The sequence below is a fragment of the Panthera tigris genome, chromosome A3 (genome assembly GCF_018350195.1).
Source record: "Panthera tigris isolate Pti1 chromosome A3, P.tigris_Pti1_mat1.1, whole genome shotgun sequence".
Classification (NCBI taxonomy): domain Eukaryota; kingdom Metazoa; phylum Chordata; class Mammalia; order Carnivora; family Felidae; genus Panthera; species Panthera tigris.
The window spans coordinates 107739426-107756862 of NC_056662.1; the positions used below are offsets into that span (position 1 = coordinate 107739426).

General features: G+C 35.5%; 2 protein-coding genes across 4 annotated transcripts in view; one reads left to right on the forward strand and one right to left on the reverse strand.

The window, feature by feature from the left end:
• Nucleotides 1-17437, forward strand: part of SOS1 (SOS Ras/Rac guanine nucleotide exchange factor 1) — a 149647-nt gene that overhangs the window by 97823 nt on the left and 34387 nt on the right. For all 3 annotated transcript variants that reach the window (XM_042982117.1, XM_042982115.1, XM_042982116.1), the window contains exons 9-10: nucleotides 8240-8367; nucleotides 9131-9786. In XM_042982117.1, the coding sequence (XP_042838051.1) occupies nucleotides 8240-8367; nucleotides 9131-9786 (784 nt within the window). The remainder of the gene's footprint in view (nucleotides 1-8239; nucleotides 8368-9130; nucleotides 9787-17437) is intronic.
• Nucleotides 16674-17437, reverse strand: part of ARHGEF33 (Rho guanine nucleotide exchange factor 33) — a 91782-nt gene continuing 91018 nt past the window's right edge. The window contains exon 17 of the mRNA XM_042982119.1: nucleotides 16674-17207. The gene's annotated coding sequence lies outside the window, so the exon portion shown is untranslated. The remainder of the gene's footprint in view (nucleotides 17208-17437) is intronic.

Below are 17437 nucleotides of genomic sequence, written 5' to 3' on the forward strand. Positions count from 1 at the left end.
GACTCTCTATCTGTCCATTCAGTAAGACCATGTTTTCCTTTAATTCTTTGAACATGATCAGAAAAGCCACTTTGAAGCCTTTCTTAAATCCAACATCTGGGTCCACTTGGTGTCAGTTTCTATTAACTGACTTTTTTTCCTTGAACATGAGTTATATTTTCCTGTTGTTTGTTAGTTAACAACTCTGGATTCTATAGTGTTGAGGATTGTGGGATTCTTGTTTTTGGATTGTTGGTTTTTTATGCTAGTAGACAGTTAACTTTCCTGGACTCAGCTGCAAATTTGTCTCTTCTGTGTTATACAGCAGCTGATATCTCTGTTTACTTTCTAGGATTTCCATATGATGCTTTTTTAGCCTGATTCTCTTGGATCTTCCCTATACATGTATGATTTGGTAGTCAGATAAGTGTGTGGGCAGAGATGATGTTCAGATTTGTGGGCACAGTCTCTGTGGTTCCCTTATACTTGGAGATTTCGTCCTTAATTTCCAGCCATTCTCTCAGCTTTAAACGTTATCCCCTGGCATGTGAAACCAGTAAGGCTTCAGTTTTCTGCTGCCTGAGCTGTGTATAATTTGGGGAATAAACACAGTTTTTTTGTTGTTTTAATTTTTTTTAATGTTTATTTTTGAGAGGGGGGAGGGACAGAGAGAGAGGGAAACACAGAATCTGAAGCTAGTTCCACGCTTGAGCTGTCAGCACAGAGCCTGATGTGGGGCTCAATCTCACAAGCCATAATAAGATCATGACCCGAGGCAAAGTCGGCCGCCAAACCAACTGAGCCACCCATGCGCCTCTGTAATTTCTTTTATTACTGCATGTTTCAGACTAGAAATTGAACTTAGCTTCAATCTGCTAAAACTATTAGTCTTTTTATAGAAGGAAGATACTCTGATAGGTATACAGAAAGCTGAAGAGCACATATTTAGCATCTGCTAAAAGTGTTAAAGTATTACTTTAAAAAAAAACAGCAAAAATAAATAAAAAACAGCTTTATTGAGACATAATTTCCATGCCAAGTGTTCTCCATTAAAATGTACTGAAAAAAAAAAAAGAACAAATTCAGCTCCAGGGACCTGTAGGGAAGGAAATTTTTCTTCAACCCACTTACTGGGTCTGAAAAGTAAACTGACAAAGACTAACAGGAGAAAAAGCATACAACTTTATTTATTCATACAAGTTTATTTGATGTCACTTTTACATGATACAGGTGCATTGGCGCACTGAATATTTAAGGTGAAGGAACTTAAGAAAACAGAAGCAAGAAGGTCATTGATCTGTTTTCTAAAACCCCTTCGACTTAAAATATTTAATATGTCAAGGTGCTATTTGGGGGGGTAGCATGTCCTGAAACCCATCACTCCTTTCACCTCCTCCCACCCCCAATCCCATCATTTACTCATGAAATTGCTCTGGATAAAGCAGTGACCCCTTTGCTATTAGGTAATAAACTGCCACACCAAACGTTGATTATGGCAACATGAAAAAAATTAGGAACTTATGCAGTTCTCATTAGAATTAAAAGGATTCAATGAAGAGAGGGGTATAAAAAGGGAAATGTAGAGGGACGCCTCGGTGGCTCAGTCAGTTAAATGTCTGACTCTTGATTTTGGCTCGAGTCATCATCTCACGTTCCTGAAATAAAGCCCCGCATTGGGCTCTGCCCTGACAGTGCACTCTGCTTGGGATTCTCTTTCTCTCTTTCTCTCTCTCTCTGCCCCTTCTCCCACGGGCATGTGCTTACTTGTGTGCTCTCTCTCTCTCTCTCTCTCTCTCTCTCTCAAAATAAATAAACATAAAAAAAAAAGGGGGAATGTGGAAATGTAGGCTGTTTATTATCCAACTGTTTATTGAACAACTTTGCTTGTTTATTATGTAAGCACGTCAAATTCACTTTCTTCAAAACTCACTATCTTTTCTAGCAAAAGTACTCTTTCTGTGCTCACTCTCTCATGAGCAGCCCCCACTGTCCATCTTGCTGCTCAGTAGAAACCTGAGAGTCCTTGGGGCTTCAGTCAGTTAAGCCACCTTGGGGCGGTTCAGTCAGTTAAGCGTCTGACTTTGGCTCAGGTCATGATCTCACAGTTCGTGAGTTCAAACCCCGCGCAGGCTCTGTGCTGACAGCTCAGAGCCTGGAGCCTGCTTCGGATTCTGTGTCTCCCTCTCCCTCTGCCCCTCCCCCACTCATACTTTGTGTCTGTCTCTCTCAAAAATAAATAAAAATTAAAAAAAAAAAAACAAAAACCCAAGAGTCTTCAACTCTTCTCTCTCATTCTTTCTGTCACATCCATTTAGTCACCAAGTAAGTCCTTTTCGTTCTTGAAAAGGATCTTCTTTTAGATTCATCTTTTCGTTTCCTCTCAATACTCTGAAGGCCATGATCATCTTATCTCTATTATTGAAAGTCTCCCTTTAGTCTTGCCTTTTCCATCTCCCTTCCCTACACAATCTGCTCTTGAGGAGCTAAGTAAACCAAAGTCATCCTTCTAAATTGCAAATTTGATCATGTTAGTCACTAGCTTAAAACCCTTAATGGCTCCCCATTGCCGCAGGTTAATGTCCAAGTTCCTAATAAAGCCTGAGGTTGACCCATCACTTCTCTCCAACTTCTTTTCTTCCCACCCACCAGGCTCTACTCTTCAGCTAGTTTCTCTCAGTCCTGGTCCCTAAAAATCTCTCAATCACACATATTATTTCATCTGCCTATTTTAAATTCTTTTACCAATGTTTCCCCATTCTTATTCTTCAGTTCCTATAGTCATTTCCTTCTGGAACCCTTCTTCCTGCTGTGTATTTCCAGAAGGCTATATTTCCCCCATTACATAACACTTTGTCATTCATTTCTCTTCTCTTCCATGCTTTAAGCTAACAGTAGGGACCAAATGGGCTTGCTCACCATCATATTTTCATTGCTATAAATATGGATGGTTAATTAAATATTTGCTAAATTAATTCCAGTTGGGACCTGATTGGCTTTGCCTTGTTGATCTGCCCTTTTGAGGTTTTTTTTCCACTCAGCTACTATTAATGTTCTAGTTTCTAAAAGACAAAAAGACATCTACTTAATTATCTCAATAAAATTTGTGACTTTCCTGAAACATCTTTGAGAATATTGCTTTTATTTCCTAATAGTGAATTATAAGTCATGTTATAATTTATATTTTAAGATTTCATTTTTATATTTTCAACCACTGGCTAATTTTATAAAGATATTACTTATTTAACTTACAACTGTAGAAGAAGTATACATTTATGCCATAAATTTATACTGTTTATTCCATGTATTATATGCAGCTTTGGTAATGATCATCTGCTCACTTGTCTTGGGGGAAAATGAGGGTTTCTTTAGGCTGATTAAGTAAAAGAAGATTACATTTTGTTAATATCATTAACATCACTTCCTGGTTGAAATTTCATATATTATAATAGAGTTATTTGCATATATGAAATCACTAACTTAAAAAATAACTTTGAGGGGAAAGGAGGGAACTGGTTATGAAATGTACTTTCTTGGGGTGCCTGGGTGGTGCATTTGGTTAAGTGTCTGACTTCGGCTCAGGTCATGATCTCGTGGTTTGTGGGTTCAAGCCCCACATCGGGCTCTGTGCTGACAGCTCAGAGCCTGGAGCCTGCTTCAGATTCTGTGTCTCCCTCTCTCTCTGCCCCTGCCCCACTCGCACTCTGTCTCTCAAATATAAATAAAATTAAAAACAAAAAAGTTTAAATTTAAAAAAATATATTTTTTAAGATTTTTTTAATGTTTATTTATTTATTTTTGAGAGAGAGAACAAGCCAAGGGAAGAGCAGAGAGAGAGGGAGAGAGAAATCCCAAGCAGGCTCCATGCTTTTGGTGCAGAGCCCAACATGGGGCTCGAAGTCCCGAGCTGTGAGATCATGACCTGAGCTGAAACCAAGGGTCAGACGCTTAACCAAATAAGCCACCCAGGCATCCTGAAATGTACTTTCTGACTTAACAAGTAATATGAGCAATTTAAAGCTGAAGATAATCTCTAAATCTCATTTTAGTTAAGAATTTCATCTTTTTCACCCATAGCTTTTAGTTGTGCTGCTACTATAAAAGAATAGTTGAGGGTCATTGCCTTTCTTTGCTCAGCCTTTAAAGGGATATTTAGGTTAAAGCATAGCAAAGAGTCGGGAGCAGTGGTTTAATTAGTTGGTTTCTGGATAATTTGGATAATATTCCATACATTTGTTAACAGGACTAGTAAATTAAATTTACTGTTTGACCATATATTTTCCACTTTGTAATCTGTTCTTAGCGTCTCATCAAAGAGTATACAAGTAACCACTCCACAATCAAAATGTGATCCTCATCTTTGCTTGTGTTTTTCCATTCTGTGATAAACTCTCTATATACACGCAACATTTAAGACAAAGACAGATCTTTATTTTATGTCCCAAACCGTAGATAATTACATTTTTCTTGATTCTATATTTTGCCATCCTGTGCACTGCATGCAGTTTACCTATCTGAATGGGCTAGATCTTATTTGGTGAATATTTTCTAAATAGGTATTTCAAACTTATTTTGGTGTTTTGGTTAGTATATTGAAAAGCCCTTGAACTCAGGGTCAGAAATCCTGGGTCTTGCCTGCCTCTGCCATCAAGTAATGGCAATTCCTTCATTTTAAATAATCTAGTGTTGGAAAAAGTAATTTCTAGAAATAAAAACATGAGTTCAAAGGGTTTTTTTTTTTTAACCAAAGGAAACCATTACATGTTTGTGAATTAGTTGGACTCCTATAAAATGCATCAGGTGTAACACTTTATTTTTTGTATGTAAACAATCTTCAGTTTTGTCTCCTTTTCCAGTTCACAGCTTCTTAAATTTAAACCCATTTAAACCCTGGAAACTTCCCAGGGTTTCCTTTGGACACGCAGTACCCCATGTTGATTTCTGCCCCTTCACTTCTTTCTAAAGGACCAAGAAAAAGTAATCACTGGTATAAGTGGATCCTTTCTTTTGGGAATATAAATTTTATCAACACTATAGAGCAATGAGTTTTCACTGTGCTTTGGAATATGATTCTGTGGATTATTTTAAATATAATCTCATATACAGCAATTTAACCTCAAGACTTGATCATTTTTAACTATTTAAGCAGAACTGTATTTGTAAAATTAAATTGTTGCTGTTGCACAATGTTATTAAATAGGTACCCATGACAAGCATGGTATTGAACATCACTTTGGTAAAAAGAGGATGCTGCTTTGTGGAGTCTTATTTACATACTGATTGCCACTGCTTTGTTTCTGTAGCAACAATAAGCCACCGCTTTGATGGTAGTTAACTTCAACTATTCTGCACCAATGCCCAGTTTAAGTCAGCTATGTTAAGCAAAAGTGCCTATAAGAAAGGTCATTTATTACATTGAAATTTATTTTAGATGCTTGACTAATGCTATGAAGGTAAAAATTACATTTAAAAATTACTTCATGGGGCGCCTGGGTGGCTCAGTCAGTTGAGTGGCCAACTCTTGGTTTTGGCTTGGATCATAGTCTCACAGTTCGTAAGTTTGGATCCCCACATAGGGCTCCGTGCTGACAATGTAGAAACTGCTTGGGATTCTCTCTCTCTCTCTGCTCTGCGCACTCTCTCTCTCTCAAAATAAATAAATAAACTTTAAAATAAAATCTTTTAAAAAAAACTTAAAAATTACTTTATTAGTAAAGATTTATGGGTTTTGACATAGACTTTGGGTTTGGGGTTTTAGAATGTATTAACAATATTTTTGAGATACTGGTATATTCTGTATGTGAAATGCTGTCGTTAAATGATAGATAAATGACCCAGAATCTTCAAACATTTATGGAATAGAAAACTAAATACATGCCAAAATGCATTTGTTACTTTCATAGTTCTTTTTATGTATGTTAAAACTGTGTTTTGTATGACTTTAGGTTTGTTTGCCTGAATTAATAATACAAAAAATACCACAGGATAGAATATGAAGGACTCAATATTCTGTTCCCTGTTGGTGCCAACTCTTTAAAACTAAAAACTCTCCATGTGTCTTATTGACTTGAATATCTGAGCAATTAAATTCTGAAACAACTCAGTGAAATAGTTCTCATTTGTGGTGCTCTCATTATGCCATGTAGAATTCTGCCTCTTTTTCATGAACATTGCTTTCAGTGTGAGATTGCTGACTTGGAAGTAAGGATTAACAGTAACATTTTATTTGTCTCCCAAAATTCTGCCATATGAGAGGTGAATAGTTTTAGAGTGATAGGGACGGAAGGTATTTTGAGAGATTACCCAAAGTCCAGCCTTCAGCTTACCAGTAATAGCCGTTAAGTAAAAATCTAGTAGCTGTCTTTCATGAACACTTGGCCATTGACTTCCTTTAATCTAGCTGGCCATAGTGAAGAACAATACTATGAGTAAGTGATATCTGAGTATCTTCTGATATATATAGATATATGAGATATATGTATACTTTAAGTCTTTTATCCTTTGGGGGGAGAACCATTTTTTTACCCTTTTTATCTGGGGGATTGTGAATAGATTTTTATTTTACTAACACAATTGAGACTGAATATTTTTCTAAAAAGTGTAGTTTGCACCTTTTAGTTGAAAGTATGGTGAGTTTTTAATAATGAATATAAGAAATTTGGATGATAAAAGCTGAGCATTAAATAGACTTTACAATACGGTATTTATAACTTATGGAATACTTGAGCATTTAAGGTATTTTAAGTAAATTATTTTTAGAAAAACGGTTTAGGGCTTTGAGTAAGAAATAAGTTTACTTTTCACAAATCATCAGAATGTGTATATAGTCTTTAGCAGAACTGAAAAGGAATTTGTTGTTGATCTTTAAGGAATATCTTTCAAGAACATAAAATCCTTAGAGTCATAATGAATAATTACTCTCATTAAAAAGTAAACCTTTACAAGGTACTTTGAATATTTTGTGGTTTTATTTCTCCTGTCTTTTCCTTTGTCATAAAGAGTAAATGTTCTTAAATATTGCATGAAAACTATTGGTAAATGCTATTTCTTAACTTTTTCTTTTTGGTAGCCAGAAGCAGGTTTATAAGTTTACTGAATTCTTGTTACTTATTGTAACTCATACCTTGCTCAGTTAACTGCTTGCTTCAATTATAGCCACGTGTTGTATTGATAACTGGTAGTAATTGATGACTCAATCCTTATTAAGCACAGACTTTTGCCACCAGTAGAAAATGTGCTTGGGTTTCACTAATAGTTACATTTCTAGTTTTACTCATAATCTTAACGTGTGAATACTGACAAAATTCTTCATGATACCAATATTAATTCTATAGAACTACAAAGAAAACAACTTATACTGTACATTACCATTTACACAGTGCTTTGATTTTTAATAAGAATCCCATTAAATAGGCACCTGGGTGGCTCAGTTAGTTGAGCGTCTAACTCTTGGTTTCGGCTCAGGTCATGATCTGACGGTTTTGTGAGTTCAAGGCCTGCGTTGGACTCTGCGCTGACAGTGTGGAGCCTGCTTAGGATTCTCTCTCTCCCTCCCTCCCTTTCTCTCTCTCTCTGTCCCTTTGCAACTCACACTGTCTCTGTCTCTCTCAAAATAAATAAGTAAACTTTAAAAAGAGAGAGAGAGAGAGAACCTCATTAAGTAGGCAGGGCAAGATTTTTATGAAGCTTCATTTAATAGTTGGGAAAAGTGAGACTCAGAAGTCAAATAATCTGCCCCAAAGTCACACAGCAGTAGAGTCAAAATTTGGTCCTAGGTTTTGTGTCTTCAAGTTCCTCTCCACCATATTGCATCCTCCTGTGTGTATTTATCTTCCTAATCATCCTGTTGCTACAGCAGCCGTGTTGGAATCAGAAACCTAAGACCAGATTCCATACTTAAGAAAACCTCATCTATGTGCTTGCTGCTGTGCAAATCCTGTGCTGGTTAAGAAGACACTTTATGTCCCTCATTTCTTTTCAGGAATAGTCACCTGAGAAACTGCACACTATTGCCTGTCACAAGGTGTGACATCTCTTAACACTGCTTCTACTGGTTTTTGTTTTTTTTTTTTTAATGTGGAAAACTTGGTTGCATGTTAATATAGAAAGTAATACATAAAGAAGAAAACGCTTTTTTAAAAGAATGCATTTTATGACACATTTACAAGTTGCATTGTGATAGAAAGAGTTGAATCGATGTTATCTTTATTCTTTTTGTCCCAAACTGTCCTACTGGTTCAGATTTGTCATTTTGACTTTGCAGCAGTTAGAAGAAAAGAGTGAAGATCAAGAAGACAAGGAATGTTTGAAACAAGCAATAACAGCTTTGCTTAATGTTCAGAGTGGTATGGAAAAAATATGTTCTAAAAGTCTTGCAAAACGAAGACTGAGGTGAATATTTTTACTTTTTTAATAATCCTCCTTTTCACCCTGAATATTTTGGTATAGATTCAGGGATCTCAGTTCCCTCGTCAGTAAACAATGAAGAAAATAGTTTTAGTGACAAGCTTGGTCTTTCAGAGGAAGTGACATCAAAGCCAAGAGAATTTGTTATTGTTTGAAAAACCTTTCATATTTGTGCATTTTCCTTGCATACTCCCAGACAAGACCTCCTGAGAGCCAACTGGTAAGCTAAAGGAGAGAGAGAGAAAAATGTCTTGCGTAGATTTATGTCAACATCACCGTTCTGTGAAAGTAAAATTCGTAGTGTCCTTTATTTAGGGGTTATGTAACTTGAGGTATTAATTCAGATACATTGCTTCCAGTTTCCTCATTATAATCTGTGCATGATTTTTAGCTTTAGCTCTTATCCACTTAAACATTTTTAAATAATTTTTTAAGTCTCTTCTTCTTTTCACTGTATGGAGCTACTTTTTAATATTTGTCATTCTAAATAGTAGCCAAGGTAGAAGTAATCATTCCGTAGCTGGATTTATAGAGTAGAATTTTGTCAGTAGTCACTAAAAAAAGTCTCTACTGTGTTGCTTTGGTTTCTAAATGGTACAGTTTTGTATCACTAATATATGTGGAGAATTAGTGAACACCTTGTCAGTGCAACTTTTTTTTAAATGTACTCTTATTACTGTCCTTTATTTACGTGAATTCTAGGTTGCCTGTTACCTGTGCACTAATACTGTTTTTTCCTTTATCCCAGTGAATCTGCATGTCGGTTTTATAGTCAGCAAATGAAGGGGAAACAACTAGCAATCAAGAAAATGAACGAGATTCAAAAGAATATTGATGGTTGGGAGGGAAAAGACATTGGACAGTGTTGCAATGAATTTATAATGGAAGGAACTCTTACACGTGTAGGAGCCAAGCATGAGAGACACATATTTCTCTTTGATGGCTTAATGATTTGCTGTAAATCAAATCATGGGCAGCCAAGACTTCCTGGTGCTAGCAATGCAGAGTATCGTCTGAAAGAAAAGTTTTTCATGAGAAAGGTACAAATTAATGACAAAGATGACACCAGTGAGTACAAGCATGCTTTTGAAATAATTTTAAAAGATGAAAATAGTGTTATATTTTCTGCCAAGTCAGCTGAAGAGAAAAACAATTGGATGGCAGCACTGATATCTCTCCAGTACCGGAGCACACTGGAAAGGATGCTTGACGTGACGATGCTACAGGAAGAGAAGGAGGAGCAGATGAGGCTCCCTAGTGCTGATGTTTATCGATTTGCAGAGCCTGACTCCGAAGAGAATATAATATTTGAAGAGAACACACAGCCCAAGGCTGGAATTCCAATTATCAAAGCAGGAACTGTTATTAAGCTTATTGAGAGGCTCACGTACCATATGTACGCAGGTAAGAAATGTAATTGAGTTGCCTGTCACTTGTGTTTTGCTGCTTCCAGCTGAGATTCTTTGCTGCACAGGTCACTGTGCCTAAAATAGAAAGCAGACTAACAACGAAGGATGATCTCTGCATTATCCCAGTTCATTTTCCTTTGCCTAAAAAACACTGCCATTTATACTTTGTCTACCACATTTACATACTATTTTGTAGCTTTATAACCACGATTGCAAATGAGAAAATAAAATCACTTGGCTAAATTTTCCCAGTTAGCGGCAGGAACAAGACTAAAAGTCCTGAGAAATCATCATCGTTAGGGTCTAAAAAACTTTTTCACATAAACTTCACCACTTGTTTTTTTCTTTCGTCTGTTTCCATTACTGAGACGATAAAGTCAGTAAAAATTTTATATATGTTCATCATCAAAATTGTGCTGGTAGTACAAATACACACAGCATTGGGTTTTCTTCATTTCCATTCCTAAGACTTAATTAAATTTAGCAATCCTGAGAGTCATGTAAGTTTTCAGTATTTTTTGCATTTTACAACCGATGTTATTTAAAAAAAAAAAAAAAAAAAAAAAAGTCCATCTTAGTAGGGCAGTTTTTTAAGGACAAACATGTCCAAACTACCTAGGAAGATTGGTAGAGGCTGAATCAAATATGATGTTTGAGAGTCAGGGAACAAATGTGATGATTTTTTTTTAAGTAATTTTATTTCTTCTAATAAAGTAACCAATGATAATCCAATATTCTTCGACCTTCAGTAGAAAGCTTGGTAATTGTAAACTGTAGCGTATGGTATAGTGGAAATCTGGATTTATGTCGTCACTCTGTCACAGCTCCTTACCATCCCAGAACCTTAGTTCACCTCAAAAATCAACATCACAACAGTTATCTTCAAATGCTGTCGGAAAGAATAAATGAATTGCTAAAGGTGAAAGCTCTTTGTAAATATAAATGTAAACTTACTTTCAAAGAATGTTTTTATTACAAAGACCTATAAACTGAAATGTAACTCTTAGAACATAAGTGTTATTCTTAAATAGTTGAATGAGAAAGTTAACCTCCATCCCTATACTTCTTGCTTAAATATATTTCTGTCTCTAGGAGATGTGCGTTTCTGAGGGAGATGTGTTTCTGGTTTTGGTTTGTTTTTTTCATCGTTGATGTTTTTCATTGTTTAAAGTCCTATAAATGGGTTCTCAGTTCTCTCTGGAAACTGCTCTGGCACCAGTTAAATTAAACTTTTAAAGATACCCATTAACTACTCGACTGTAACAAAGATGACTAGCATTCAATAACGTTAATCTTTTCAGTTTATTAAATGGCCACTTAACTACTTAAATGGCCTGGCAACTATATCAGGGCCACCTTGCAAAAAAGTAAAATTAAATTAGAATATTTTTATCAGTGATATCAAACACTTTTATAAACATAATGTTTCATCGTGTCCACATGTCTCTGGGATAAATAAGCCAGACTTTTGTTTTCTTTGTAATTTTTATTTGGCCTCTCATTGGTAGTTCTCTTGCTAGCCTTTTCCATAGTAAGATATGAGTGCTTTCCATAGGCCATTAAAAGCAGTTTGGGTTCTCTAAACAGACTGCATTTGGTAATAGCAGTCAGTAGCTGAAACACATTGAAGGTGGCGAAATAAGACTAGTCTGGCGTTCCAATTTTACTACTGATTTTTTGCCTAGAAACTGCCACAGTCCATGCACCCATTTTACTGACTCAGAAAAAAAAAAAAAGTCAAAGCACAGGAAAGTTAAATAAGCTGCCTAAGATTTTACATGAAAAAGAAATAGGTTATTCTGGCAACTTTGTTACATATAAAACATTTTGAGAGGTGCAATTTTCAGTAATTATTATGACCAACTTATTAAATGATTTTCAACCTCTGTATACTTCTTTAAGACCTAGAATACAACTACAAAAATGTTTCATTAAAGTACTCAAAATTTGTGGTTGCAAAACACTTATTTCTTTGCTTTTTAAGGAATTTTTAAGGTTACACAAGCTTAAATTGCTTTTCTTGCCACATTATTCTGATTTTTAAGCGTCTTGAAAGAGTCATTGATTTATTTAACATAAGTATTCTAAGCTATTCATCATTTTATTTTAAATACCTGTGTTTTGAGCTCTTAAACCTTTTAGCATAAAATTGATCCTTAGATTTTTATCTGTGTGGGACCAAAGCTTTACTGCTTTTTTTTTCTTGTAGAACAGTATTAGTGGAAAGTGCTAAGGAGACTTACCTAATGTTTACTGTCACGTCAGTGGGATCTGAGTTGGAAACCATTTTCAAATTCCCAATTTTTAAATGTAATTGTTTCTGTAAAACTTGATTGTTAATGATAAAAATTGTTTTTAAACTGCCTGCTGAATTTCACAGAACTAACTTACTATTATTAGTAAGCAGTTGCAGAACTACAATTAAATATTTTCTGGGGAACTGTGTGCCTTTTACTTATTTTCCGAACGAGGCTACTTTAAGACGTGAATGAGCATAGCCGATGGATTTTCTGCATCTTGGCTGTGTTTTCTCTTTAACGTGCACAACACTGGCCAAGTCTGCAGACGCAGTACGTGTGCCATGGCTTCTTATTCGTCCCTCTAGGTAGTTGCATTCATTTATATTAACTTCTAGCTTTTGAGTAGAATAGTATTTTTAAGTGTTTTACTTCTAGCTAATATAAAACACTGACATTTCTAAATTTATAGAAGTTTTGCAAAGTTAAGTGTGTTCGCATTTAAATTGACAAGACTGTTTTACTTTTTTAAAAAGTCAAAATTTTGAAAAAAAAATTCATTAATATCTTGAGGAATAAAATGCCAGTGTTGGTTTTGGAAGTGTTGTGGCCGAGTTTTTTGACATTTTTCTTTTCTATCTTCTTTTGAAGCTTAATTGAATATTTTAACATATGTGACTAAAGTACATGACTGGTGTAACCGGAATCCACAAGCAGTTTTCATGAGCTGTGATTTACAGTACACACAGCTTAGTATTAATTCCTAGCTTATTTGGGCTCTTCTGGACAGGGTCTCAGTGAACGTGTTACAGGCAACGTGGGATGTTTCTGATAGACCATCTATGAACTCATAAAACATGAAAGCAGTTAATTTTTTAAGGTCTTTTCCAGCCCAAATGTACTTTGAGTCCTCACTACCATAATAACAGATCAAGTTGCCATTTGTTTTTAGAATTATTCATCTGCTCTTTTTGGTTTGTTTGTCTCAATTGGTTGGTTCGATATGTTTATTGGAGGACACACAATGCAAGTTGGGCTGAAACAAAGGCTAAAATTTAACTTGCACATTTTTATTATATTGTACAGAATTATAATAAAAGACAACGGCTATAATTAAGAAAACTTAATATCTGATAAGCACCACTTACACACATTTTTTAGGTTATGGGTTGGTCAGAAACCTAAAAAAAAAAAAAAGAAAGAAAGAAAGAAAAGAAAAAGAAAAACTGGCTTAACCTTACTTAATTCAGACTTTACTGTGGCTTTAACCAACTTGATCCCTCAAGTGTTTTTAACAATAATGTTCAAACAGCGCTATAGATTTGTCGTGTTAGACCAGATTACCAATCCCTGAATTTAGAGACAAAAACCCAAGGCCCCTGAAAATTATGTGATTTGCCAGAAATTATTATATCTTCAATTAATTGCAGAACAAGGACTAAAATTTAGGTTTCTTGATTCTTAATAGACTGTACTTTCCACCATGTTAAAGTGACTCATCCAAGGCAAATTTTTCTTCATGATTAAAATATAACATGATTTTTACTATGTGTATCAAATAATAAAAATAAAGAGAATTTCTTGCTTGGTTTGAATTTCCAGTAGTATAAATGGCTTGTTCATCATTGGGCACACACAAGTTTACTATGAAGACTTTAGCAGAGTAATTTTTTTCTCTTATTGAAATAGGTAATTAACTCTGACTATAGATAAACTTCCATTTTAATGCATAGACTTTAGTATATAGTTAGATACTGGGCATCATTTTAGTTTTTAGCAAAATCCAGTCATTAGTCTACTGGTGTTGTGTGCTCTGTAAAGAAAAGCTTTCTGGGAGAAAAAACTTAATTTAGGTTAATTAGAAAATGCTTAACTGTTGCTTAGAAGATTGCCACAGGGTCTTATGTGGAATCTGATTTATACTTGTCTCTCAGATGCAATATTTCTGGACGTCGAGTAAGTCACTAGCTACATCAGAACTTTGGAATTCATTTCAAATGCTGTGGGGCGTGGGAGCATTATCTACTTAGAGCATTCTGAATCTGGCAAGAATAGGAAGAGACTTTCTTCCTTACCTACCTTAAGAAAGCACAGAGCAATGTACATAAAGAAGCAGCGATGAGAGGAGGACTTTTACTTCTGTTTCTAAAGTACAAATTAATTATTGAGACTTTCAACAGCATGAGTAAAGAGATGTGTGGTAATGGTGTGTCTGGTTTGATCGTCTTGTTTTAGAGAAATGAGGTGACCTTGAAATAGGGAAAATTTAGAACTGACACTACATGGAAATAAAAGCTTTTCATGTTTGAAGTGTGGGAAAAAGGTGTTTCCCATGCATGACGAACTTCTCTTTTCTAGAAAATGGTGTTGAAAAACTTAAGCCTGTTGATATTTTTCTTTAAAGTATTTACTGGTATTTTATGCCCTTCTAGAAAATCCTCAAAAATCTAAATTAGATTTCTTTTGCCTTCATGGCCTATATAAGTTCAGTTTGGGTGTCTTAACTTTTAAAAAAAAATCTCTTGAACAATTTTTGATCTATAGGGCAGTACTGTTCTATTTTTAAACTCTCTGATAACTTTTTTAAAGTGTTTGTGCGTCAGCATAGCGTCTGTTTCCTTTTTTAAGGAATTCAAGAGTGATTGTTTATAAATCCTTGTTGAGGAGCTTATTGTTTCTGGTGGCTTTTTAAATGGCTGTATTAGAGGGAGAATTATCACATGAACAGACATCCTGATTAACAGTGTTTCACTACGGTGGTGGGGGAAGGGGCGTTCTTTACATAAATAGCTCCACAGAACAAATATTTCATAAATTTCATTGACCTTACCAAATAAAATGTCAAGTGTCAATCAAAATAGGTACCTAAGAAAAAGGGATTGGATTATCACCTCAACTTTAGTACGTTATATTCTGAACATTAACGTAGGATAGTATATTCTGAGTTCCTAAGATTCTGATGAATTGTGCGATAAAGTATTATCAAAGGATAGTTTTCGAGTTAGGGAGACAAGGCAGCGAGAAGACCAGCAGAAAATAGTCCCTGCAGCTTGTGTTTGAAACAACCTGGACCTAGCCCAGGAATCTGCTAATACAGCCGGCAGGCGTTTGCATAGCGAGCTGCATCGAGGGAAGGAAGCAGACCAGCTAGTGAGCCTGGTGGAAATCTTACTGCAGGGATAGGAGGATCTAGTAAAATGATTGAAGAAGAAAAACCACAAGGAAGTTTGCATCATCGCTCACACTGAAATCCATTTGGGATTATGTTTGAGAAAGAGGCTTCTGGAATTTACATCCACAATCAAGTGATAAACAGACAAAGAGACTATCAAAATAGCCAATTTTTGTGTTCTCCACAAGTATTTGCACTTAGGTTTTAAAACCAAAGCAGGCCTGGCTTTTGCATTTTCATGCATTTGCCTTCCAGCTGTCTATGCAACACCGTTTTATAACACAGGTGGGCAGAGGCCCCTCCACAGCCGGCAGAGCCAGCGGTTAAGACTTAGCTCTGATGGTTGCCTGTACTCTGCGTTCTCACAAAAGTATACAGCCTGTCCTTACTGAGGAGTATTTTTAAGATATTGAATTATCTGAGTCCTTTACATCATCTGTAAGATCACGGTTTCTAGGGGTTAGTGTGACATAGTACATGTTGGAATCACCTAAGTGGGGAAATTGATAGAGGTAAAAATAGCTTCTGGACTATCTACCCTTCTTTCGTGTAAAGGTTCAAGTACAGGTGTTATGTCCTCTCCATAGAAGTTTTTCACTCATTAGCAATTTTGCACTGCTTTAGACTAAAAATGGATTCTATAAATTATACAAGCCTGGGAATATATGCAGCCTTTCAGATATTTTTCGAAAGTACTTAAACTTTTGCCAAATTTTTTTGGCTTATTTTTAGCTTCTGCTGGTTTTTGTTTGTTTTGTTTCGTTTTGGCAAGACTGCTTTTACTTCTGATGAAGCTAAAAAACAACTTAAACTTGAGTCACTTTAGAATGTAGTACAACAGTGACGATTGTGGGAGTGTTTATCTCACTGCCCGCTTCAGAAACTCCTTTTCTGAAGACTGTACAGGAAGGCACAGCAGCTACTTCCTAAAATCTGGAAGAAGGCTTAACAAGAATTACAGAATCACAATTAGACTGCTGATTTTTCAGTGATTTTCCTAGTGCCTTAAACCAAGATTAGCAGAGTACAGCTATATTCTAAATTAATCATTTATGTAAGTTTTCTATAATGATTACATAACTCATGGAACCATTCTTTATATTTATATGTCACAGCTGCGGAAACCTTAAAGGATCCTTTAATCCAGCGAGGTTATGTGTGACACAGTAGAAAAAGGCATAAAACTAGAAATCGCACAATCTAGACTCTCTGCCATTCTACTGTGTAACCTTGGATGAGTCTTAGCTACTTCTCTCATATGTAGAAAGGGAAAACAACAGCCCCACTCACTTTGCAGAAGTCACATGGAATAAATTATGTGAATGCTCTTTGCGAACGTTACATAACAGATATCAGGAATTGATTTGATCCCCGTGTGACTGATGTGGCACCAAGGCCTAGCACAACTTTCCCAGCATTGTCATCAGTTACTCAAGTACTGAAATGACCAGAAGTTTTGGTAGAAGATGAGAAGGCAATTTTAAAGTAGTTTGCCTTTAAAAATAGGCAATTTTCTTAAAAAACAATTCATCTAGAACTTGCTTTTGTTCTGTTTTTCAACTTAAAAGTACCTTTGATATCCCACAACTTTTTAACCTGACTCAGTTGGCATCTGAGAAGAAATGGATCTGAATATTAATTTTAGGCTTTTAGACCAAAATAAATTTTTTTTTTTTTTAATTTTTTAAAAAGGAGGGGTCAGCCTAAATTTAGAACACAGCTCAGGGATTCTAGGAACACTCTGTTGTACCATGAGTCTGGGCTCTCTCTCCATTAGCGACAGCTCAGCACCTCTTTAGTGGCCACTGCTTTGGATTCCTAAACATAGGATGTTTTGAGTAGCCTCACCTTACAAATAGATTTGCAGAACAGGAAGTAGATTCTTGAAAGGGAGGATTGTGATGAAACCGATATAAATCTCTGTTTTAAAATCTTGTACAGCCTTCTGTTTTAAAATCTTTTCTTCTGGATGAGACATTAGTCTTTAACGTTTGAGGAACTCTGTAACTGAAGACAAACAATAAGATACCAACAGAGAGGAAATTACTAAAGGATTGTATATATTTAAATTACCTTTATCAGTACCCCACTGTAGACTTGGAAGGCAAAGGAGAAGAGGGACATTTAAAACCAGTATGTTTTTATTCTGTAAATTTTCTTTAATTTATAAAAGCATTATAAATTCAAGGTTGTCTGATATTTAAGTCAGTTCATTATCTTGATGACCACATGTACCA